This window comes from Chaetodon auriga, chromosome 24 (genome assembly GCF_051107435.1).
Source record: "Chaetodon auriga isolate fChaAug3 chromosome 24, fChaAug3.hap1, whole genome shotgun sequence".
Classification (NCBI taxonomy): domain Eukaryota; kingdom Metazoa; phylum Chordata; class Actinopteri; order Chaetodontiformes; family Chaetodontidae; genus Chaetodon; species Chaetodon auriga.
In genome coordinates this window covers 6,316,517-6,341,513 of record NC_135097.1, presented here as the reverse complement: position 1 = coordinate 6,341,513, position 24,997 = coordinate 6,316,517, and the positions used below count along the sequence as shown (strand labels likewise).

General features: G+C 44.3%; 2 protein-coding genes across 2 annotated transcripts; one reads left to right on the top strand and one right to left on the bottom strand.

Annotated features, from left to right (window-relative positions):
* Positions 1-1,028: 1,028 nt before the first annotated feature.
* Positions 1,029-7,408, bottom strand: lrp10 (low density lipoprotein receptor-related protein 10). The gene is made up of 10 exons (XM_076725403.1): positions 7,361-7,408; positions 6,192-6,348; positions 5,987-6,019; positions 5,644-5,788; positions 5,298-5,491; positions 4,546-5,132; positions 4,020-4,456; positions 3,070-3,264; positions 2,463-2,592; positions 1,029-1,879 (listed from the first exon to the last, which is right to left on the bottom strand). Exons 2-10 carry the CDS (start codon positions 6,238-6,240, stop codon positions 1,235-1,237), a joined length of 2,415 nt encoding a protein of 804 aa, XP_076581518.1. The 5' UTR covers positions 6,241-6,348; positions 7,361-7,408; the 3' UTR covers positions 1,029-1,234.
* Positions 7,409-8,780: 1,372 nt separating this feature from the next.
* mmp14a (matrix metallopeptidase 14a (membrane-inserted)) lies at positions 8,781-23,722 on the top strand. Its single transcript, XM_076725528.1, has 10 exons — positions 8,781-8,954; positions 17,299-17,447; positions 17,630-17,752; positions 18,199-18,506; positions 18,606-18,767; positions 19,191-19,327; positions 19,501-19,639; positions 19,823-19,973; positions 20,726-20,841; positions 20,985-23,722. Exons 1-10 carry the CDS (start codon positions 8,871-8,873, stop codon positions 21,302-21,304), a joined length of 1,689 nt encoding a protein of 562 aa, XP_076581643.1. The 5' UTR covers positions 8,781-8,870; the 3' UTR covers positions 21,305-23,722.
* Positions 23,723-24,997: the final 1,275 nt, after the last annotated feature.

Sequence of the window (24,997 nt, the reverse complement as noted above, 5' to 3'; positions counted from 1 at the left end):
TGGCTACTCCACGTCGACCCTAATACATTCAACAAAGCAAAAGAGAACTTAAAGAGAGAGAGAGAGAAAATAAAGAAGTAACTTGCTGAAATAAAAACACCATAAAATGTACAATAATACAAATGGCACACCACAAGATTGCTGTGTCGAAATATGACAGAACGCGATCGATTCCCCTCGAGGGCTGAAGATTCAAGTTGAGGTTGTTTTGTGAATTCAGGGCCCCTTTCATCACTCGGGCACCTCATCTTCCTGTGCGCACGCACACACACACACACACACACACACGCACGCACATCCTAAAATCAGGCACCGAAGAGATTGTCTTTTGACACGTTTGTAGATTACATACATTCACTTGGGAAGGGCACACGTGTGTACTCAAAACACGCTTATGTTGCAATCAATGTGCGCTGAAATTAGGGGTCCCAAAAAGTTATTGCCAGCTTGCACAGTAGACATGCAGGGTTTTTTTTTTTTTTTTTTTTAACGTGATAACAAAGCCACTGATGTGTCGACGCGTGCTGTGATGTGTGAAAACGTGCCTCGGTGTGTTTTGGTGTGCGGTGTGTGTCTCAGGAATCATCGAAATCTCCTCGAGCCATCTACGGGAAACTCCTCAAAAGGCACTTAAATAGGGGAGATGAGTCTTCTTTTCGAGTTGTCTGTGATATAACATGAGACTGGATGCAAGTGGCAGAAGTATGTGGAGACAACCCACATCTACAAACATACTCCACTGTCGATGTAAGACTCAAATGCACTCACTCAGTTGCAGTCATACAAACACAACATTTCCCATCACGTGATCTAAAAACTCTAATCATTCAACCTGACAGTAGCCTGCCTCAGTATCTGGATAGGGAAGATTCTTCTGTGCAAAAGTTTACCTTCAATGTGCAGCCTAGCATTCATTAAGTGCACAATACTCACCTACATTTACTCTCAAACACACGTCAGCCATGCTGTCCGTCTAAAACTTTCTCAAGGAGGTCTTTTCTTTCTTTCTTTTTTTTTTAAAAAAAAAAAAAAAAAAGGTCAAATACTTGATTCCATAAGTCAACAAATCCAACTCAAAGCAATTTCAAAAGGCACCAGACTTGCACAGTGAGGGTGAGTCTCGCCGTGGGACGCTCCTGTGCTTGAGTTCAAACAAATGTGGAAAGACTGGGTTTCAGTTATTCAGTGAGTAGATAAAGGAGGGGTGTGGGGGAGCTGAGGGTGGGGAAGTCATTCAGGTGAGCATGGGTACGTCATCCTCTGAAGTGGTGTCTTCGGACAGCGGGATGAGCAGCACCTCGTCATCTGAGGACGAGGAGGAGGAGGAGAAAGAAGGGGAGGCGGAGAGGGGCATGGAGTTGGTGGAGGAGGAGGGCGAGGCTCTGAAGAGGGAGATGCTCAGGCCCAGTGTGTGGAAGATGGAGGCCAGGGAGGGGCTGCTCGGGGGGACGGTGACAGGGGGAGTGTGGGGAGTGACTGAGGATGGTGCTGGGGGAGCGTACGGGGGTGGAGGTGGGGATGCGACAGGCGGCGGCAGGAGAGGAGGTGGTGCTCCCTGCTGCTGCTGCTGCTGCTGCTGCTCCGACTGAGCCAACAAGCCGAGTTTCTGAGGCACCGGCTGGTTGACCGCCTCCACGGCCGACGAGGAGCTCGCAGGAGCGGAGTGAGCCGGCTCCTGGCCGGAGGGAGCGGCGTCTGACTGCTGCTGGTTGGAGCTCGACGCCTGGCTCGGCCTGGAGGGGGGCCTGGGGATCAGACCCCACCTCCTCATGCGGCGAACGGCCCGGCGGACGAATCGGGGCCTGCGTCTGCGGTGCGGGGAGTTGGCGGCGTCCTGACGGAGGAGCTGGAGAATTCCCCTCAGGGAAAGAGACGAAGTCTGACGAGGAGAAAAACAAACGGCGAGCAGAAAAGAGCAAATCAGTTAAAATACCTTCTCCAGCTCCAACGCTTGATATCTGGCATGAAATCATTTGACATACCAAACATAACATTCACAAGACTTTAAGCCAAGAGAACAAGAAGTTAGTTTGGCCAAATCCCATCAGACAGAGCGGGCTTTGTGTTACACGCTTAATCCCCCCGCCTCCGCCACTTCAGCTGTCCTCACCGACTAATAATAAAGCAGTCAGTGTGAACCTGCAGGGTAACAGCACGTTAGCTCCATCTTAACACTCTCCCTACCTCTGCCCGCACAGCCGGCTGGGGATTAATTAGGCTGTTTAAGTGGATCACGTGACTTAAAGACAAATAAACAAGGGCTACTGTGGCTGACAGCGTGTTCAGGAGAGGAGTCGAGGGACCAGCAACTCACAATGTGGCCTCTTTTCCCATGAATGAATATGTTGCTATTTTCAGTTTGTAAGTCAGTAACTCTAAAAGCTGAAACAATTATTGATTGTCAGATATCAGTAAATACTTCGACACAGATTCTAGTTCTTGCGGTGCCCCTTTTCTCTCACCTCATTGGGGTTTTCTGTGGGGAAGTCCTCCACTGGGGGGATGATGCCCTGAGCAATCAGCTGACCGTACGAGGGAGGGGCCTGCTGCTGGATCAGCTCGGCTTCCTGGCGGCTGATTGGCGCAAACAGGCTGCCGGAAAACAGATGCTTTCAGATGCATTCACACGCTTTGCTTTCGACCGCCAGCACATATACATACACACATATACAGTATACTGTTTTATCTTTTACAGCAGCAGACAGTTGATGTTTTCACTCTCTAGAAAAAAGTGCAGTACATGCAATTTTTAGAAGAGTACACATGACATAACCCATTTTTGGCTGAGACGAGTTGCTGGTGGGAAGCTCAGAGTTTACAACAACAAACTGGCAGCTCTTGTTTCTCGTGCCGTAAAGAGAGGAGTACGTGGTGTACTGGCTGTGTTTTTGAGCGCTCCTGCTGTGTGTTTGAGGGATGGTGTCTGCAGCTACTGGAGCCAGTAGTAAAGAAAACAAACTCATGACTCAGTGCCTCAGATTATTAACACAAAACCTGGCTGAGGCATCAATCTAAGTCACAAGAAGGAGCAAAACTGTACTCCAAGACTGTCTGGAAAGCAGCAGTTACCTGTACTCCCTAGTGCGGAGTGAGTACAGTTTGCAGGTGCAGCCCATGGCGATGACCAGCAGAAGCCCACAGACCAGGCTGCCCACCGTCGCAGCGGTGATGACCTTGCGGGGCAGGATGACGGTGCAGTTGAGCTCGTCTGTCCCGTCCTTGCAGTCCACCTGGCCATCGCAGCGCCAGCTCTCAAAAACGCACCTGCAGATGGGACAATGGGCCGTTTGTGTGTTACAGTGTCCAGGAATAACTCAAGAGACCCAGTGTCACATGAGGCTGCATCCTCAGGCGTCTGTTATGACCCATAGCAAGACCAGACTGTAAACCAGCCGCTTGTCACTAGGTTAGATATTGAAACATAATATTAGACTGGCTGAAAACATGTAATGTATCATCATTTTACACACTAACATAAGCTGAAACAACATTTTGCATTCAAAGCACGCAGTAAACAGTTCAGTCTTCAGTGGTCTGCAATATATAATAAAGCTCTACTTATTGTGTTATACATGCTTTAAATGGGACAGATAAAACTCTGCTCAGTTATGCTAATAATACCCTGATGATGGAAAGGCAGATTCTGGATGTATGTTAAAGTTCAAGGTTTTTTTGATCATTACAGCCCAAGATGATGAACACAACCCGCAAGATAAACAGAGTTCAGGTCGTATAAATCAGGAAATTCTATTTAAAATCTTAGATGGTGACATTTCTGCACACAGACTCTGACTCACACACATGATAACCAAGACACGCCTAGCCCTCATACTTCACCAACCTGACCACAATGAAGACACACTCCATAAAAACTAAACAACAGGAGCTGAACAGCAACTAAATGAACCTTGAAGAGAGACTGTTTGGTCAACTGCTGCTTACAAGGTCCAGAGTAAACTGGGAACTTCATTTTTAGCTCAGGCCTAAAGAACTGTGTCTTTAAACTGTGGCACACTGACCTGTCGCTGTCACAATGAAAGGTCCCTGGCTGACACACGGTGCAGTCCCTCTCATCGCTGCCGTCAGCACAGTACAGCTGGTAGTTGCATCTCTCTGTGACTGGGTAGCACACCGGTCTGCCAGCAAAGTGACTGGACGCCACCGCTCTCTGCCCCGCCACCCCGCAGGCAAACTGGTTCGGACTGCAGCCCCTGCAACCCTCCTCGTCCTTCCCGGTCTCGGGACAGTCCCATTTCCCGTCACAGCGCTGCTCCTGGGTGAAGCAACCTCCTGCTGCTCCCCCACAGCGGCCCTCCCAAGGGGGGCAGTAGGTCCCGACGTGGAACGTGGCATTGAAGCCGCTCCCCTCGGAGCCAGGAAGAGTCTCATAGGTCAACGACAGCAGGCCAGTATGGGATTCAACTTGAACTGATTTGTAATTGGAGGTGCTGGTGATCTGTCAAATGAAGGGCGGGAATATCATGTTACAAAAACAAAAGTGACAGTGTAGGCTCCAATAAATACATTTCTTAATTGGAAACTCACAATTTTTATAACGTCTCCTTTGCCTTGCTCTCTGTTGTACACGGTGAGTCTGTCCCCAGGTCCCAGCACCAGCTGCTGCAGGTCCAGTCTCAGTGGCCTCGAGTCCTGAGGGTCCAGAGTCCAAACACAGAACAGCGCGGGGCCCCGGATGGCTGGAGGGGAGAAGGTCCCATAGAAGGTCTGGAGGAGCCCTCCGCAGGGCCACTCAATGGGAGTGGGTGTCACAACGAGCTCCCTGTGAGTCTGAGGCTGCTCTTGATCCACCTGTGCCTCCTCCTCTGCCCTCTCCTTCAGCAGTGACCACAGATCAGGCTCAGTATCTCTCGAAAGAGTCTTATCTACAGCCTTACGCCTCTCCGAGTCCCTGCCATTGTTCTCTGTGTTCGACTCTGGTATGGCCTCTTCTTCTGGCGTGTTGTCGTACTTTGGGGGTTCTGGGGTTTCCATTTCTGCATCACAGCCCTGTTCATCGGTGCCGAGGCCAGCACCTTCATCAAGACACTCCACCTGGCCGTTACAGCGCCAAGAGAGAGGAAGGCAGCGGCCTCCGAGGCACTCAAACGACGTCACTGGGCAGTCACCAGAGTCTGGATGTGGAGAAACAGGAGAGATAAAACATATAATTAAGGTCATAATTAAGCTCAACTAGAACTTGCAGAAAAAATGCAGGGCCGTAGTGAATACTGCTGTATTTTCCAATGCTGATACACATTACGAATGTTTAAGAAAAAAAAAAAAACATGCTGTCATACCTCTGGCGTAGTTCAACAGAAAAGATGACACTGGGAACTGATGCGGGAGGAAATGGTGCGTCACTGAAATGTTTCCTCCTGGGAACTCCATTGGTTGTGGCAACTTGGAGCCACAAAGGACAACCGGCTCACCGCCAGCTGATGATTTTATGGAGACCCATTCCTTCCTACACCGTGCGGAGAACTGGGAAAAGCTGAGAAGAGATTTAGAGTAAAATCAGTGAACACAGAACTTCACTTACATAAAAACATGAAGATATGTAAGACGGCTTTATGACAAAATTGGATTTTTATCATTCTGACATCAATGTGATTAACTTTCTTGGTCTTCCCACAGTGCCTTTACCTGAGAACGATAGGTTCTGTTTCCAAACCCTTGATGATCCAGCAGTCATAGGTAGAGCCAAAGCGGTAGGACCAGCTGTGGTAAGCAGAACTCCTGATTTCTCCCACTTTACTGTCTAAGACTTGGAGCGAATGCCCACAGCGGGCTGAGAAACACCAGGACAAAAGGAGCAATGTTTAAGAAGTCAAAATAGAAGCAAGTGATAAATGTGATCTGCAATTATCATCACGATGATACTACAGGCTTGAGAAAAGTATGTAATCAAATTGTGACATTGAAAAATCCTTTCATGACATCCACGGTCACAACATGAGATAAAGTGCTGACTAGTTTGTCTCCTTACCAGAGCAGAGGGCAGGCTCGAAACGGCCGCATGCTGCAGATGAAACAAGCAAAAACAGAAGGAGTCAAGCAGGTGATTCATCGCCATGGCTGACAGAGGACACAACTGTTGCATGGCGTGAAAACTGCAAACCTTTGCATGATAAACATTTGAGGAAGGTACCTTACATACACAAACTGTCAGTGATGAATGTGTATACACTCACCTGTTATAATGAAAACTAGGAGGACACAGAGGTTGTACGTGACCGTCATCGTGGTAATGCTTCTCCTCTAAAATGTTAAAACTAACTGAGAAAACTGAAAGTAAAATAAACGTCAGAGAAGCTCCATTTTTGGAGGTTTTACTCAGGAAGACTCTGCCTGCAAAGTGAAAGAGAAGATGAATGAGGAGTGTGTTAGGTGTGGTTGTCAGACAAAAACAGCCTACCTTTTATCCTCGTAGTGCTATTACCTATTACTCCAACAATAAGTCAGCTGACACATAGATCAAAACAGTGATGGCAGTGCTTAAAATTAAAGTCTGAGTACTAAAACGGACAAAACAAGTAATTTTAAAGAGTAAACTCAAACCGTGGAAACTGGCGGCAATTTTTACTTTTCATTTTTCGATTTTGTGGACCAAACAATAACCGATAATGAAAACAACTGAACAGAAGCGCTACACAATTTTAACTGAGTATCAGTCAATTACTGCTATTCGTTTTGTACTTGTGTGACATTTGGTTCAGACCATTTTTAGTTCATCTGCTCAAGAGCTCCCACTTTAAACATTTCAAAGGCATATTTATTTGATGTACACCACAGCAGAATCCATAATTAAGACAATATTGTTATATAACCTGGCAGGAAACATTACACAGGTCTCTTGAACACTGTGTTTACTGCGATACACACAAACACTTCCTTCCCATAATCTGCTCAACAATGACGCCAGGGACGCTAGCATTTCCGATATGAAACCCCGGTCAAACAAATAGTTTCAAAGTCTTCTATTATTCCCGGTAAAGTACAACAATTAGGGTCTCGAGTTTTGGTCTATTAATACCTCATTTTGTTCCTTATACGTTGAAATATTGACCTGAGCTAAGGCTGCGATATAGTTTCGTTTTGAGGGAGAAGAGGGAGCAGCTGCTCGCCTTCCTCAGTCACAAGCGCTTTAACAGCTAGCTTCACGGTAAGCTAACGGCTAACGCTAACATCCCGACTTCTGTCTTCGTTTAAACGCGCTTTTCTGGGCGGCGACACAGCTAGAAAAGGTTTCCAAGCACGACGGGGAGGATTTCAGTAGCCAAAGAAATCTTGAGATATAGGCCAGGAGCGGCAACAACACAATTAAATGATAAAAAAAAGGACAAGAGCCGAGTTACGTTACCATGTCAGTCGGCCTCTCTTGTTGACAAGTTCGGATCTACTTCCGTATGTTTGAGCTCATTGCACGAGGGCGGGGCTTAACTGATCTTCCTCTATTTTTTAATTTTATTTATTTATTTTTTCATATTAAACCCTTCACACTGAAGCTCATCTTAATTCACGACACTGCAAATTCACATGTGAAATTATCTAATTGTATATATATTATTGTATTTTTACAGAACGCCTGATGTCTGAGAAGAGTTATGGTGAAATGTCTCCCTTTGGACACAAGGTGGCAGTGTTGGGTCGCACAAATATCCAACATTAGTTTTAATTCATAAAAATGTGGCAGAGACGTTCAGGGCTACTTAAAACGACTGAAGTAACAAAGTGCGTTTAGTCAGATGCTGTGCTTATTATTATGTTCAATGTAGTATTTTAATTTTATGGTACTTTACATTACTCCAGCTTTAGAAGAAAAGGTATTCAGATTTATTACTTAGACATGCAGAAATTACTTTAAATCACATTGCAGCAAAGCACAATTACATATGATTTACATATGAGCTTTAGGTGGCCTCCAAACTAATTATGATATCATAAAAAACAACTTGTACTACACTTGTTGTGTGTGAAACTCTTTTTCTTTTCCAGATTTGAGATGAGCACAGAGAAACTTTCCTACCTCCAGTAGATGAATGTGAAAACAGTGTTCTTGTGTCAGACTTTGCGCGCATCATTCTGCACAGTGGAGCTCAAACACAGTGAAGTAACAACAAGAACACTTTGAGTAAATAGCTTTAACCTTTACCAGCTGCAACATTAAAAGAAAAACACATGAATGCACCAATTCTGAGTCTTTTTGCATCAAGACAACCTTTTCTGTAGGTCCCTTAGGTGCTTTTTTATTAATACTTTTACTTACTATAATTTTGAATGCCGGATTTGTACTTAAAGTATTTCTACACTGTATTACTACATTATCTTCTGCGTATCATTGATCGGCACACTGATAAACCTGATCAGCTGTAGTCAAACAAAATGACGTCTGCACATCTGGAGGAGGACCCAGAGGAAAATCCATCTCTCTCTCTCTCTCTCTCTCTCTCTCTCTCTCTCTCTCTCTCTCTCTCTCTCTCTCTCTGACCACGTCCACACACGCTGCAGAGACAATCCTACCAGAGGACAGGAAACCAAACGGCGAAGCTTTAAGTGAACAGCAGCTGTTAGTCACAGCCACCTCGATGGTTTTAGCATTTTGTCGGCTTTTTTCCGCTCAGCTCTGACTTTCGGGGAGTCGCTGTTGCGCGCAGAGGCTGAAGCGTGGTGCGTTCAAAGTCAATGCGGATACGAGAAAAGGCGGCTTGCCACGTTTGAAAAGCATAACGGAGCAGCGTCGGTCGTTTTTTTGTTTTGATTCTTTTCAGTCTCCTCGTCGTTTGCAGGCAGGACGGCGGGATTTTGTGTAGAAAGTTAGTTTCCTGAACTTTTTTTTTCTTTTTCGGGGGGGCAGTTTTGCAGATCGAAGAATGCTGCCCCAGCTCGTTACCCTGGCTTGTGCGCTCTGCTGCTTTGGTTTTACCTCTGTCACTGCAAATGTACTGAAAGCAGAGGTAAGTAATGGAAAATCAAACTTCATTGACTTTAAACCGTGCAAAGTGATATCTATATAGACCAACAGGAGTTTAAAGAGTCATACAGTGTGAGATGTGATGTGTAAACAACTTGAATTTTCTATTGTCCTAACTTTCACATGTTTTTTTAGTGGTTTTCCAACATGCTTCTACAATATTGGAGTATATATATATATAAAGTGTTGGGCTGCAGAAATGCAGCATATTTTAAAGCATTTTCACCTCTTTTTGTATCACAGCTGGCACTCATAGTTTTACTGATGTCTGTAGTGTCTTTCTAATGTTTACCAGCTTTTCTATAATGTTGCAACAGCAAGGGAGGAACTGTTTATGTCTCCCTCACATTTCTCCTCCCTCCCCCAAAATGCTCCTGGCAAAGATCTGTTTGAAAGAGTCCATCTGAGCAGACACTGTAACAAGAGATGAAACTTCATCCAGAGGAAAAAATGTCATGAGTTGAAGCTCTTGTGGCTTGTGAAGGAGGAGCGGGGGGGATGCAGTTTAAAACCTCAGCTGAGCTGCTTTGTTCTGGTGCTGACTGGGGAGGGGGCTAATGGTTTTCATCTGCCTGTGGAGACTGCACAGGCCGGGAAGCTGGTCCACACTTGCAGCAAGCTGGACACGAGGTGGGAGACTGTAGGCCTCAGGCGTCAGAAACCTGGAGACACTGAAGTACAGTTTAGCCTGAGCAACATATTTTGTCATCAGGTCCCGTGCAGCTTTGTAAATGATTGGGTACGAGCTCTCTTGGCGCCTCCGGTCTTAGCCAATTTCCACATTTGCTCTGTAGGTAGCTCCAGTGGTCTTCAGGGTGTTTGATGTGAGCGTTCACAGCTTCACATCAGCGTTTAGTCACATCCACTCATACGGTCAGGAACTGCAGATACAAGGTGCTGCTCTGTAAAAGCCAGGATGCGCCACGACTAGCCAGCTGTCACAGGAAGTTGATTCACATAGCAAAAAGTCCATTAGCTGTAACTGTTGAGCAGAAAAAATCATAAGCTTTACAAGAGTCTGCACTGTTGTTCTGGGTGGACAGGATGCACGAAGGAGGACCTTAGTCACCGACCGCAAGTCGCTGGCGTGTGAGTCAAAGCCAGACATGGTGGACAACTCAGAGAGTCAGACAGTTTATAAGAGGCCACAGGCGGCTGCCCTCCTGTGGCGAATACACCGGGACTGTGGTGAATGTCTGTAAACAAAGTGGGAAAACACGGCTGTTTACTGCTGTGTGCTCTTCAGCAGCTGCGGGACAATATCTGAACATCGCTGCTGCAGTGTGTCACCTCAACGCTAAGCTAATAATAACCCACAGAGCAGGATCGAATATGAGCTGCATCAGATGAAGAGCGAGCGTCTTGTCTGCTGATACAGGTCGTGCGATGCTGTCAGACATGGCGCTCAGTCCTGATGCAGAAAGAGGATAAGAGCTAATTATGGGTTCAGGATTACATCACCTGAGAGCTGTATATGAACCCTGTGATCAAAACTTAGACACGTCTGTGTGCGGAGAGAGCAGACCAAACTGGACGAGCAAAGATAGGAAAAAAACAAAGTGTCATAAGTTCTGAGTTCAATTAAAGCAGATGAAGCTCCATTTATGGGGGGGGTTGAGAAAGCAGAACAGACAGAAAATCTGAGGCTGGAGGAATTTTGTGGTTTATCAGTGTTGCTCAACATCTGAACGTCCCTCTCTGACTTCACTCTAACAAACCAAAGCCATATAATCCACGCTGAGAGAAAAGAGACGCTCCACCAATACAGAAATAACACTTCCACTTTTCTCTGAAAACGAAGCCGCCTCTGGTGAAGTGGAGTACCTATGCGGCCTCCGGCATCTGTTTTCATTCACGGCTTTTGCCTTGTCTAACCTTTCTTTACTTGAATAAAAAGCTTAGCTGGACTTTGTGAGCAAAGGAAGTGGGCAGCAATGAAAACAACAGAGTCTAAAACAGGATCTCTCCATATCTGGCTGAAAGAAATTCAGGAGATTTCTGTTGCCATCTGGAGACACATGTCTGGTGATCCCAGCAGGTCCGGTCAAAACACACCTGGGTTCAATTCTCTTTATCTCGACTGGAGTAGCTGTTGATGTAGAATCAAAAGAAAAAGATCTGGTGCAAGCTGCTCTGACAGGCGGCGGCCGTCACTTAAGAAATGTCAAAATAATCAGCTTAATGAGAAACCGATGGGCTTCAAGGGACAGAGGGAGCTTATCTTTGCTCTAGAAAATGGTCCGCCTTGTTAACGTAGAAGGACATCAAAGAGGGAAAGTTTCCACCATGACGTTAAAATTGTGAGTTTCGAGGATTTTTTAGAGTCAGGTGCTCAGCTGGATGACTAAAGTTTAAGGCCACAAGTGCCAAATCAAGATCTCTCTTGGGTCTCGGCCAGGCTGAGACCTCTTGGACTCAGTACATTTACTCGAATACTGGACATTTTACGCTGCTTTATACTTCTTCTCCACTAGTAAAAAGAATCTCAACATGAGGTCTATTTACTTGCTTTTTTTCTGTAACCTTTGTCCACATCTCGTGGTTTTCATCAGCTGATGGAGTGACATGTAGTATATTTTGCTTCTGACGTTCTTTTTAAATATTTTTGTGTAATTGAGTATCTTTACACTGCAGTATTCAAAATACTTCTTCTACCACTGCTTACACGTCTGTAGACCAGCTTGTGTAATGACAAAAACCTGAAAAGGTTGCATGAATTCTTTTTGGAAGTAAAGTCAATTCTCACATTAGCTTCAAAGGCTCTTCAGATCCTTAGACTCTTGAGTCGGATGAGAGAAAAACAAAGTTTAAGTATACCGTATTAGAAAGTAATAGCCATCATCTTAATGTTGTCTTGGTGGAGCTAATTTCTTATTTTCTTACAATGATGTTGGGAATTCTAATTCATCCTACTAAAGTTAAGCATGCCATTTAAAGTAATGTTAAATGGAAATACCACTGCTGCTGATTTCAGTGGTCTTGCTGCCATACAAGCAGTGTCCATATGGTGCAATGAACCCTGTCCTAAAGGTAATTATCACTCCAGTTGCATTGCAGGCACCATATAAAATTTGGACAAATATACCAGTTATTGTTGGCTTGCAGCAGTTAAACAGAATAAAACTATTGGGTGGTTTTATTTGACCTGTTTGACCCAGTGGAAATGTAAATGCGGGAAAACTCTTCCACGGCGCTGGTGTGAGTGCTAACTGGGTCAGAGACGCCAAGAAATGAAGGCAATGTGAGATTCAGCCACTCATGAGCAGAATTCTCAGTTTTTTCCGTTGGCACCGAGCGAGAGGAACAACTGAGTCAGTCCCTCAAATTTAAATTCAGCCATACTCCAAACCCCTCTCTCTCCCCACTTTCCTTTTACCGCTCTTCCTTCTAATGTCTTTACCTCTCCTTCGCTAATGTACTAGCTCTGCTCTTTAGATCATCTTCTGTCCTTCACCCTCTCGTCTGTCCGTCCTCTTGCCTCTGTCCCGCTGAGATGTAAGTATCCTCCTAATTGGTCTGGCGAGGGAAAAGCAGAGTCACAATAAAAGAAAACAGTGGAGGTTTATAGAGGCAGCTTGAACCAAACAGTGTTTTGACACTTGGCAGCATTGCTATACACAAAAGGACAGCCTTTGGCATTATTAAGCAAACATGTTACTGCACGACAGAGAGTAAAATATGCACAATAAAGTGCTCTGTACTCATTATCCTATGCCATTCTTAGTTTCTTAACACATCTATTGCGTAAATATAGACAAACACCCGCATGACATATGTTCAGACGCAACAATGGTTTCACTTCCTGTGAAAACGCCATCGTCCCTTTGTTTTTTACCACAGCAGCTATAAATGCACATGGGATTTTTTCGTTCTATTTTCTTTATTACTTCTCCAAAAACTTGTGGTTGGCTTTTTTTTTTTTATAGTGCATCCGGAAAACAAGTCACAGTTCAGTCTCACGAGAATGTGAGTAAGACTGTGTGACAATAGGTAGCACCCACATGTCCTGTGATGGGCGGCATCGCATACATGCCGCCCATCATCGTGGTCACTTCTCTGACTTGTTGCTACTCGCACCAACTGGGTAACTTTGCAGGAAACACTGAAAGTTCCAGGTTTACTGTGTATGAACTGGTTTGTGCTAATTTTATGTCCAGCATTCTTAAAAAAGTAGGTCCTGTAGTATTACCTAGTCTCGAGGCTGTAGCTTGAGGTGGATATCTGCATTAAAATTGACTTTTAAAACCTTAAAATCTTCAAATGAACAGCTTCAAATGTTGAGGGAAACTTGAGGTGCTCTGGAAGATTAAAAAACTGGTCTCAGCAAGAAGAAAATTTCTCAAAAGCCTTTATTTGTTCAGGCATATTGGTTAAAAATGCCAACTGGCTTCGACCACACAGGCAGATACAGTAAAAAACAGTGTGATCAGACCTGGTAGTCTGTGCAGATGATAGACCTGTTGAGCGTTTTCTTTTCTGTAATCAAATTACCACATGGCAAATCCACTGCCAAGGGCTGCTATTGTAGCATAGAAGCATTATACAGATTGCACAGAGTGCATGGAGGAATGGAGTGTTAATGGGGGCCCAGCAGCTCATTGTTGCCCCTTGGGCCCTTTGTGAGTTAATGCAGCTCTGGTGAAGTATGTTTTTGCAGGCAGTGTACGCACCTGCCTCAGTTTCGAGATTCAAAATGTCATTTGGTCCATTAAGAAGTCAGAAAAAACACTCCACTGGTCAGTATTTTGGCTTTACTACCAAAGTGTTCAAGCTGAAATCGTTTTAATTGTGCTAGTGATAATACACTTTGTGGAATTAAGAGCTGCATCTGATGATTTTCATTATATATTAATCTGTAGATAGTTTTTTTGATGAATCGATTCCACATTTGAATGTAAAAAAAATGGTGAAAACGTCCATCCAAAATCCAAAGATATTCAGTTTACTAGAATTTAACACAAAGAAAAGCAGGATATCCCTGCATCTGAGAAGCAGGACCAATTAAATGTCTGCCTTTTTGCTTCAAATTCAGAAAAGATGATCAAAATCTGTCCAGGGAATGAATTTTCAGCTCTAAACCAGGTAGTAAGGTCACACTGGGGTCACAGAAACCATGTATACATCAGACAGCTTCAACGACCTCCTCTTCCATCAACTTTACATCATGCTGGTTGTGATTCACTGAATGTGCATTATATGTTCAGACCTCACGTCAGCACACACACACACTGCACAGTGGTGTGTTTACCAAACCGGCAGCCAGCCCTGTGACCACACATGGCCGTGCAGAGCTACCTAGCTACCCCGACGCCAACAATACCAGCCATGTACAAGACTCAATAAATAGAAGCTTTGATGGTGGCTGCTGGGAGTTCCAGGGAGGAGGGGTGCATGCTGGGATACCTGGCGTCCCAACCGGAGGTGGTGGTGGTGTGTGGAGTAGTTTCGGGACTGGAGGAGAGAAGTGGAGGTCTTGACGGTGTGGGGGAGACTTTTCAGGGCAGTGTTTTTATAGAAGCAGACGCGTCACCACACTGGAGCCACAGCGCACACTGGCAGCAGTCAGCAGAGAGGCAAAGAAAGTAAATTTGGTCTGTGTTAAAGGCAGATTGACTCAAGAGAGAGTCGGGGGATAAATTAGATTAACTGCACGCTTAAATAATCCAGAGAAATCTTGTAGAAATTGTCAGGGAGAATGTGCAGCGATGGAGGGAAGGGGGATAAGCTGCCTCTCTGCAGGTCGTCATAAGTGAACCTTGTTCTCTGGCCCCTCTGCCCACCACATTGCTAACAGTAGCTGTGTGTGCCCAAGCAGTATAAGGCCAGGTAGGCCTGCCCATGCAGTTGCAACATTTCCATCCCTCCCCCCCTTCACTCGCCGGAGGAAGGCTTGAAGAGAAAAACAGCACTAATGGTGGAATAAGAGAGATATCTGAGGTTTAGATGACGCTAACAAAGGAATTCGGGGTAATTCCACAGACTTAATCTGTGGTGGCGATGAAGATGTGCTTAAAGTCTCTGTGTGAAGGTACATAAGTGGAGACATAGTTCAAGATGCATTTAAGCCTCTACAGGTCCAACAAAAGGGACCGGGAGATGATTGGATGGATACAACTCTTATTTTTGTGGGATCATTTTGAAGCTAAAGCCCACAGCCAGTCAGCTTAGCTTAGCGCAGAGTGGTAAAACAATGGTAAAAAATATGTGCCTATCAGCACCTCTAAAGCACACCTATTATGTGTGGCATTAGGGTTTGTCGCACCTTAACTCCCTCGTGAAACCTCAACAAGTCAGTTTTACACTTTGGTGTTTGTACAAAATTAAAAAAAAGACATGTAACGTGTTAATTCGTGAGATTTAAAGTAGAGACTTTGCTGCAACAGCCTTTCTCTCTTGGGTTTGAGCACTAGCTAATGATGGCTAATGTTAGCTAACGTTAGCAAACTTTACATAGATGTTTTGACTTATGGCTCTACTTGTGCTACTGTTTGCATTTACTATCATCCCTTATCTGTTATTTGTGGCCACAGTGGCTACTGTTCATCAAAGACTAGCTGTTATCTCCAGTTTCCAGTCTCCACGCTAAGCTAACCGTAGCTAGCACCAGCTCCTTTATATGACATCACGATACTAATCTTGATATCATCTAACTTGATGCATGAAAGCGAATAAAAGCGTGTTTTCTGTATTTGAAATACTCCTTTAAGAAGGTCTTAGACCACCAGCAGCAGGCGGTGGAAAGAATAGGCTGTCCTTTCATGTGTAAAGATAAATAGTGGTGGTTTCGGTTGACATGAGGGCAGACAGAGACAGGCGGAGGATGACAGACATAGACAGAGGCAGGAAGATCTTAAACTCAAGCTTTGAGGAGCCCAAATGTTGCTGAAAATGTTCCTTTTTCCAGCGTTATGACCGCCAGTTGTCTTTGGCCGCGATAGTCTAGACGGGTTTCTGGGTCATCGTGACTGAAATGACATCAGTGTTTTCAGATTGTGTGTTTTATTTGGCTTTCAGTTCCTCTCTCATCCCTGCTTACGACCCCACAACAAAGTTTCCCGTCAGGAGTTCAGCATAAATCAAGGGGGCCATGTGAGGATTTGGTGTTGGTTTTTAAGAGTTCGTAAACGGGATAATGTCACAGTCACATGAAGAAAGGACAGTAAATTCACCATGCTGAGTTACCTCAGTGTGTGTTGGCTGCCGTAGAGGGGAGGGTATGCAGCTTAATAAGCCAGCTTGGCATACAAAACCCCACACACACACCCTTTGTCTCCCGTGCAATCACCATGAAATCTGTATGATACATCTGAGCTCAGGGAAGCAGGTCCAAACAAGCTCTGAAGGTTGACTGGAAGTGGAAAAACACCCACAGGTTCACACAAGTGGCCAATCCCTTATTTTTTGTTGACTGAGACGTTTTCTAAGATGTTTTCAGGTGGTTTTTGTGTTGTTTCTGGCCTAAGTGCAAACTGAGTAAGTCACACAGAAACTTCAATATTAAGAAGTAGATATTAATGTTATGTGTTGCAAAGCTCCTAATTACTGCATAGCATAAAATAAAAGCCTCTCACTACATGTGATTTTTTTTCCGTATGTTTTTTCAAATCACTTTAGTCCTTTGTCTTTGTCTTAGCATGTTGCCTTTGACAGAAATATAGAGCCATGTACCAAAGCACTGTATGCTCAGCGTAGCAGCCAAGATAGAAGAGGTTTTTAGGGTTTAGGTGTCCCAAGATGAGGATTTTCCTGTTTTGATCTTGAGATGAGAAAGACCGCAGACAACCATATGCAGTGATGTTTTCAGGGCGAGCAATTCTCCTTTGCCTCCATTTCTGCATAAATAGATTGTTTTATCTGCCCAATTAGCTATCAATATTTGATTGATCTATCTGTTCATTGTATGTAAGATCCTGCATGTTTGATATTTTTGTATATAAGCTTCAGCTGCTGCTCACTGTTGGAGATGCTTTTCTAAATATGATACAGTCAGGTGCTCATTCATCACTTGGTTGTTCTCTGGAGAATTTAATCAATGCATGTGTATTTATTTTTTGTAATTTGTAGTTTAAAAATACTAAATTTTTTCGATTTAGTGGTATATATTTATTATTTGCTTTGCATAGTCACCTGGTTGGTCTGGAAGGCTCATTTTGGGGAATAAATAAGGTTTCTCGACAAGCTCACAGGTCGAGGAAACCATGTCCACCTGTGTTATGAGTAATATTTAGTTGGTTATGTCTCATTGAGCCGTCTGTTTACCTTTTACCGAGTTTCAATCAATGTCTAAACAAATACACCTATTTCTCATCGCTTTCTCTCTCTGGAAGGCTTGGCTGCAGCTGTACGGGTACCTGCCTCCTGGTGATGTCCGAGCCCAGGCCATCCGCTCACCGAAGTCGATTGAAACGGCGATATCAGCCATGCAGAGGTTTTATGGTTTGACTGTCACCGGCTCCATAGACACCAACACGTTAGAGTGAGTCCTGATGAGTCCTTGTTTTCTGTTTTTCTAATTCTTTTTAAACGTGAGGGACCTCAAGATCATTTGACGACAAGGGATTGAAAGTGGATAAGAAAGCAAGGTTACTACTTACAAAATGTCCTTCACAGGAGGCTGAATATTTCACATGGTTGAGGATTTTATTTTGCTGTTCCCAGGGCGATGAACCGGCCGCGGTGTGGCGTCCCAGACAAGTTCGGCCCGGAGCTGAAAACCAACCTGAGGAGGAAGAGATACGCCGTGCAGGGTCTGAAGTGGGAAAAGTCAGAGGTGACCTTCAGGTACACACCTGCGCTGTTTGATATGACAGTTTCACATGTGAAACAACATCTTGGTTGTTTTAGTCTGACCAACAGCCACAACCCAAATGTGTTCAGTTTTCTATCATAGAAGAATATCAAGATTTCTGTTTTAGATCCACATTTTAGAGGTGGGATCACTGCATCATCCCACAGATGAATCATCTACGTTTATTCAAGTCACAGACACTTGTTTTTAAACTATTTTGCACTGAATACAAGACTAAAGGCTGCAGACTACCTTTCAGCAGACTGTTTGGTATTTTGTGCTAAAGGCTTTTATTATGAAGCACCCACCAACTTTTGTTTGAAAACGCTGTATGCTGTGGATAAATCTTCACTTGCATAGTTGGCTTCTTACTTCTCTTTCGTGTAGTTTTGGGTCGCCTCCTGAACTTAAATCCCCATCTCTCCATTCTGTGTCACAGCATACAGAACTACACCCCTAAGATCGGCGATCAAGCGACGAAGGAAGCCATCCGAAAAGCCTTCAAGGTGTGGGAGAGCGTGATCCCACTCACCTTCAGAGAGATCCCCTACAGCCACATCAAAGACAAGGTCGACAAGTTTGCAGACATCATGCTGTCTTTTGCGGAAGGCTTCCACGGCGATAGCACACCGTTCGACGGCGAGGGCGGCTTCCTGGCTCACGCTTACTTCCCTGGTAATGGCATCGGGGGAGACACGCACTTTGACCTCGCTGAGCCCTGGACCACCGGGAACGTCGACCAGGGCGGTAAGAGAGAGAAGAGAAGATGAGATGGATAGATGAGATGTACATCCTGGAAGAAACCAAACCAAAATAACATGGTTCTGTTTCTGTCTCTCGTTGAAGGTAATGATGTTTTCCTGGTGGCTGTGCATGAGCTGGGTCACGCTCTAGGTCTGGAGCACTCCAACGACCCCTCTGCCATCATGGCCCCCTTCTACCAGTGGTTTGACACCGAAAACTTCCAGCTCCCATACGACGACCGCCGGGGCATCCAGGCAATCTACGGTGGGTTGTTCTGCCAGGGGAACTGCAAATTTAGCTCAACGTGTGTCTTGTTATAGACACAAAACACCATATGGACATGTTAATGGGGTTAAAATCTTAATGTCATTGGAGGAGGAACTGAACAAATTCAAATTTTGACCTGATGGTGCCATGCAATAGTTGACATTTCACTCAAAACCCCAAAAGTCAACCTTATGGTGGCACTAGAGAAAAAGTCAGGGGATCAACAAGGTCAGTAGGATTCAGCCTCTGGGAACAATGAACGTGTGACCAGATTTCATGGTAATCCACCCAGTGCTGAGATATTTCAGTTTGGACCAAAGTGGTGGACACGAGTCAATGATGTTGGTCCAAACATGCGCTGAAATATGTTGGGTGGTCTTCCTCCAAATCAACCATTTCACTCTCACATTTTTCCCACAGGAACCAAGTCCGGGGCTCCTCCTCCCCCGCCTCCCCCTCGACCCACGAAGCCATCCTACCCAGACCATGGCCCAGACATCTGTGAGGGACACTTTGACACCATCGCTATCCTCAGAGGGGAAAAGTTTGTCTTTAAGGTACAGGAGACGCCTCTTCACAAACATTCAAAGAAAGAAAGAAATTTTTGATTGAGGATCGTTTTAGCACCAATATGGATTATTTCAGATAAATTAAGTATAAAAAAATCCCATTTTGGAACACATTCTCCAGTATTTCTAACCTATCTGTGTGTGTGTGTGTGTGTTTGCAGGACAAGTGGTTTTGGCGAGTGCGCAACAACAAAGTGTTGACAGGTTACCCGATGGCCATCAGTCACTTCTGGAAGGGCCTGCCTTCAAACATCAACGCCGCCTACGAGAGGGATGATGGGAAGTTTGTCTTCTTCAAGGGTAAGTTCCATCTGAGATTAGATTGGAACCAGATTTGGGATGACTGCAGCTGCTCGAGTGACGAATTTCACGTGTTAACTATTACGACTGGTCTTTGATCTCTTCCTCCTCTGATTGTTCCCTCTTTCTGTTTTCCGTCTCTGTTCTTCTCATCTTTTGGGTTTTTTCCTCCTCTGTGTCCAGGTGACAGGTACTGGGTTTTCAGTGAGTCCAGCATGGACAAGGACTCCCCCAAGAGCCTGAGAGACCTGGGAACTGGTCTACCCAAAGATAAGATCGATGCTGCTCTCTTCTACACGCCGACAGGACAGACGTACTTCTTCAGAGGCACCAAGTGAGTCTGTCCTCTACTGAGGGTTTTCAGATTAGATAGACTGACAGATATCTGACCCCAGTTTCTCTATCAAGCATTCCCGCATAGATTGAATTGCTTTCCACTCTGCCCAAACAAATACTGCTCATACTTTTTGTACAGTTGCAGCAGCTTGTTATAACTTGTACTTTTAGCGTGCTTATCTGCGAACTTGTTGTGAAGGTAATTTCCCACATTTCGGTCCTCTGACTCACACTTTGTCCTTCCTGTCTTTAATTCAGCTGCATATTTAGATTTAGATTTAGATCTCTTAGTGTGGAGTTAGAAAGAGATGAGCTTACCAGACCTCTGCAGCCTCCCCCTCATCTGTGCTCGAGGCGACATTAGCCGCCATTAGCGTAACACACCTGAATCTCCAAACAGTGGTCAGTTGAGTTGCATTGTGGGTAATGTAGGCAACAGGGTTTGACAAAGAAGAAAAATGCATGAAATAAAAAGGACAATATTTTCATTTCTGCAGCATCCACTTTGATTTTTTTTTTTTTTTTTTTTGAGCTGCAAATCTTGCGTCCAACAATGCTATTGGGGTGAAATGCTAAATCAGTGTTGTAAATTTTTTAAGTCTTATACACTGTCACTGAGAACATGACCTGCCGTTCCCCAACAGCAGCCCTGCCTCTGTTATACAAACGAATCACCCAGAGCTTTTTCTTCTAGAAAGTAGTTCCTTACACTGTAGATGTTCATTAGTTTTGTGTTTGTGCCATTTGCAGCTACTACCGTTTCAACGAGCAGACTCGCACCGTGGACAGCGGATATCCAAAGCCCATCAGCATGTGGAGCGGAGCACCGGATAACATCAAAGCTGCCATCATGAGTGAAGATGGATGTAAGTTTCCCACCTCATTAAACTGATCATGTGCCTTCTTGATTTTATTTTTCTTGATTTTGACATTTGCAGCCCTATTGTATATCGAGCAGTTCTGCGCCTGAAACTAACTTCTAGTCTCTTCGTCTTTGCACTTTCCTCAGCTTACACTTACTTCTACAAAGCCAACAAGTACTGGAAGTTCAACAACCAGTACATGAAGGTGGAGTCCGGCTTCCCCAAGTCTGTGCTCAGTGACTGGATGGGCTGCGAGGGCGACGAGCCCAAGAAGGGTCGGGAAGAGGAGGTGATCATCATCGAGGTGGACGAATCACAGAGCGGTGCCGGGCCGGCGGCCGTGGTGATCCCTCTCCTCCTACTGGTCCTGGTCGTGGTCACTCTGGGAGCGCTTTTGTTTTTCAGGAAGTACGGCACGCCTCGACGCCTCCTCTACTGCCAGAGATCCCTCCTGGACAAGGTGTAGACGGAGCGACGGGGAGGGGGGGGGATTGACAGACTGCCACAGAGGGACAGAAAGAGAGGGAGAGAGAACGAGGGCCGAGGGTGAGGACGGAAACTGAGAGGGGGAAGAGGAGGACTGGAGAAAAAGAGGAGACGGGGGATAGAAGGGGGACGATGTGTTAGGTTTTGCGTGGTTTGTATGCGCCACAACAGAGAGAGAAAAAAACGGCCCTAGAAACTGAAATCAGGAAAATGTGTATTTGTATGTTAACTATTTTACATGTACTGTTCTGTGCCCAGAGATTAACAACATACCCACAATCTCACATAGAGAAGGGAAATGTACGGAGACTTCATCAGCGGCCTCCCTCCCGCCTCTCCCCTCTCACATCCCAGGTATTAAAACAAAAACATCCCTCCTTCCTTCCTCTGCTTTAACTGGACGACTCCGGCTGAACTGCTGTCTGATTCATGTCTAACGCTTCGATCTGTGTCTCCGTTTGGGTTTCGCTCACAAATTCACCATCTCTGAAACATACCTGTTGTCAAAAATCTATCGGGTTTTTCAAGGGGGGAGTTTTACTCTGAAGTTCTGATATTCGGCCATGCAGTATTTCCTGTATTTCTTTGATTTCTTCTCTACCACTAAGTAGGGCTGGGTATCGAACCGTGTACTTCTTCTCCAGTACTGCCTGAAATGTGTCTACTGCACGTTGTATTAAAAACAAGTCGGCATCACGTCTGGTCAGATTCGTAACCTTGTTTTCTTATTCTTTGATCAAATAGTTCCAGGTTGAAAGCAAAATTTAGCCAATTCTAGACCATTTAATTAAAGTTCTTGTACTGTTGCCAACAGTTAATATTTGAGAACCGTGGCCTCTCCAGTCATGGAAATGTAGAATACTTTAAATCGATACCTAGCCTTACTACTGCGAGGATTCTCTCCCATCTGAGTATAATAGCACGTCCCTTATGCACAGCGTTAGTATTGATTGCTGCAGACTTTTGAACATGCACACATAGGATTTATGATAATTACTCGTTTAACCAGGATTACGCCCACAAACGCGAGACTCAGCACGAGGCCGCGGGAGTTGCGTCGTCCCTTGTGGTGCAAAAAAAAAAAAATCCTTTTCTTTTAACGTTCGCACGCGGCTGCTGCTGTGTGTAACTGCAGCTTGATTCACAGGCAAAACTCTTCTTTCAGTGCAAGCAGTCAGACGGGAAAAATATTTCTTCTGAAAAAAAAATAAAAGGAAAAGGCAAAACGTGGTGTTTTGTCTCACAAATGACAGTTTTCAAACCTTCCAGTACATTTGTTGTCGAGCTGCTTGTGCAAATGTGTCAGTAAGCGGTACAGTTTCCAACAATATGGTGCAATTTTTGAATTATTATCGTTGTTATGGGAAATTGTTGTTATTATAAGTATGGTTATTGTTATTATTGTTCTCCTGGTAAAGTTATAATAACTTCTTCTTCTTTTTTTTTTTTTTGTACATTGTCATTTGGAGTCCTGCTGGACAGAGGCATAACATGACAATGATGGAGGTGAATCCCAGTTTACGCTCATGTGTTGAATTAGATCAGATCAGGGGGGTAAATGTGAGTTCAGGGAGTTTCTTTTTACTCTGAAACGCCCGAAATTACCCAGATGTTGGCACAGAATTACAAGCAATGCTATTTATGAACTTTGATGGTGCTCAATGATTTCTTTCTTTTCTTTTTTTTTTTTTTTACACAAATCAAAATTGAAGGTGAATTCATTTAGTTAATAACAATGATAATGGTAATGATATTTATAATGATGATCATATCAGTAAAATGGAATGAGAATTTTTTTCCTGCCTGTTTTCACTTTTGTATTTCATTAGATAAAGTGAAATTAAACTATTTTCTACAAACAGTCCTACATTTTTTTCCCCATTCTTTCATAATCTCCTCACCAGTATATGAATATACAAACACTCTGCATCACAAACCTTCAGCCAAACACATTTACTCTTAATATTCTGAAGGCTATGCTGAGTCTGAGTCTTGTTGTTATGAACCTCTTTTATAAAACCCCAACATACATCCATATGCTAAATTCCTCAAAAGCTGACATTTTGGCTAAAGAGGGCTTTTATTTTGACAGGGTCACACACCTGGATTCAAGCCTCCTTGAAGGCAAACATCTGTGTGACTTGCCCTGATTGAGACAATGTCCTGACTTCACGCTGTATGTATGTGATAAAACTATGAAGTACTACACTCACTTGTCAGGTACACCTTCTCTTCCACACCTGTTACATACATAACATGGGCAAAAAGCAGAATTATTTTAGAATTACCACCTGTCTGACTGTGTCTACAAAGGCTGAAACTTTATCAACTTTGGGAAAGTAGAAATTCATGGCAGAGCTGTTGTATTGGATTACATTAGAGTGTAAAGGTGTACCTAATAAAGTGGCCACTGTGTGCATGTTGTCATCTTCATAATACACTATTTTTGCAGTCAGCATGCTAAAGCTAATTCTGTGTTACGCAGGGCCTGATGCAAGACTGAAGTGTTCAGCTGAAGCGTTTTATTTTGAAAATCTTACAATTAGAAAGTCTTGCACTACCGTTTCTCACTGAATTGATTTGGGGAAAAATGTGTGTGGAAAGCAGAGTTTGTCTGGGATGATTACATCATTCACATCATCATGGGTCAGCCATTGTGAGGCAACAACTGCAGTTTTTTTCCACTTTTTTTTCTCGTCCTTTCCTCCAATATGCGCAGCTCTGCAGGATGAAAACGTCCATCAGCAAGAGGCTTCAACAATCAAGAGGTCGTAGAAGGTGCACTGGCGTTTTAAAGCAAACTTAAGTTATTTTGTGTGCATTTATTGCTTGTTTGGACCCTCATTGCCTGGACAGTAACTACAGCATCACACAGACTAGTCAACAAATCTTTATACTTGAAGTACATACAGTTCATCCACCCATTAAACAAACACATGACAGAGAAAAACACGAAAAATCTCGATAAGTCTGCATATTTGTATTGCAATTAAAGTTAAAACTTAAGTGTGACGAGGTGAGAGGATCTGCTGTGTGTCTTCGCCTCCGGACCAGGACAGACCAGGTTTTGGGCCTCTGCGGGGCCGCAGATGGAGCAGCCTGGATACAGTTACAGATGTTTAGGACGTGGAGCCAGCAGTCATGTGCCGAGGAACGAGTGGGAAAAAATGACGGAACGGTCACATTTTTCAGAGGAGCTCGTTCCAACTGAGCATCTGGTATTCCTGAAACATCCGAAGCTCTCGGCCAAAGCCCGGCTGCATGTGTGTACTCTGCGTGTGTGTGTTCAGATTTATACACAAAGAGAGTTAACACCCAGCTTTCTCCACTTAAGATAAAGCATGAAAACATGTGGAGAAAAATTTTGTGTGAAAGAAACAGCGAGAAAGAAGGAAAATCGAAATTATTTTTCCCTCTGCTCATTTCTTAAAAAAAAAAAAAAAAACTCCTCCCTCCTCTCCCTCTCTGATTTCCTCACCCACTGCAAAATTGTTGCTTTTATGAGGCTTCAGTCTCAAACCAATCCTCCTCTCACCACAAGTATCTCTGGTCTGTTTTTGCTCTTTCTCGCTCTGCCTCGCTCCCCCCACTTCCCCGCCCTCCCCCCCTGTTTTAACTCCTCACACACCATCAGCGAATCACTGTAACGGTAAGCAACAACAACAACTTCGGT

What these genes read in the sequence shown, in the direction of transcription:
- lrp10 (XM_076725403.1), bottom strand. Translation starts at nt 6,240, where the DNA reads ATGACGGTCACGTACAACCTCTGTGTCCTCCTAGTTTTCATTATAACA. An exon ending in CCTAGTTTTCATTATAACAG is followed by an intron (nt 6,020 to 6,191) that starts GTGAGTGTATAC and finishes TTTCATCTGCAG; the next exon opens with CATGCGGCCGTTTCGAGCCT. An exon ending in CCACAGAAAACCCCAATGAG is followed by an intron (nt 1,880 to 2,462) that starts GTGAGAGAAAAG and finishes TCTCCTCGTCAG; the next exon opens with ACTTCGTCTCTTTCCCTGAG.
- mmp14a (XM_076725528.1), top strand. Translation starts at nt 8,871, where the DNA reads ATGCTGCCCCAGCTCGTTACCCTGGCTTGTGCGCTCTGCTGCTTTGGT. An exon ending in GAAGTTTGTCTTCTTCAAGG is followed by an intron (nt 19,640 to 19,822) that starts GTAAGTTCCATC and finishes CTCTGTGTCCAG; the next exon opens with GTGACAGGTACTGGGTTTTC. An exon ending in CATCATGAGTGAAGATGGAT is followed by an intron (nt 20,842 to 20,984) that starts GTAAGTTTCCCA and finishes CACTTTCCTCAG; the next exon opens with CTTACACTTACTTCTACAAA.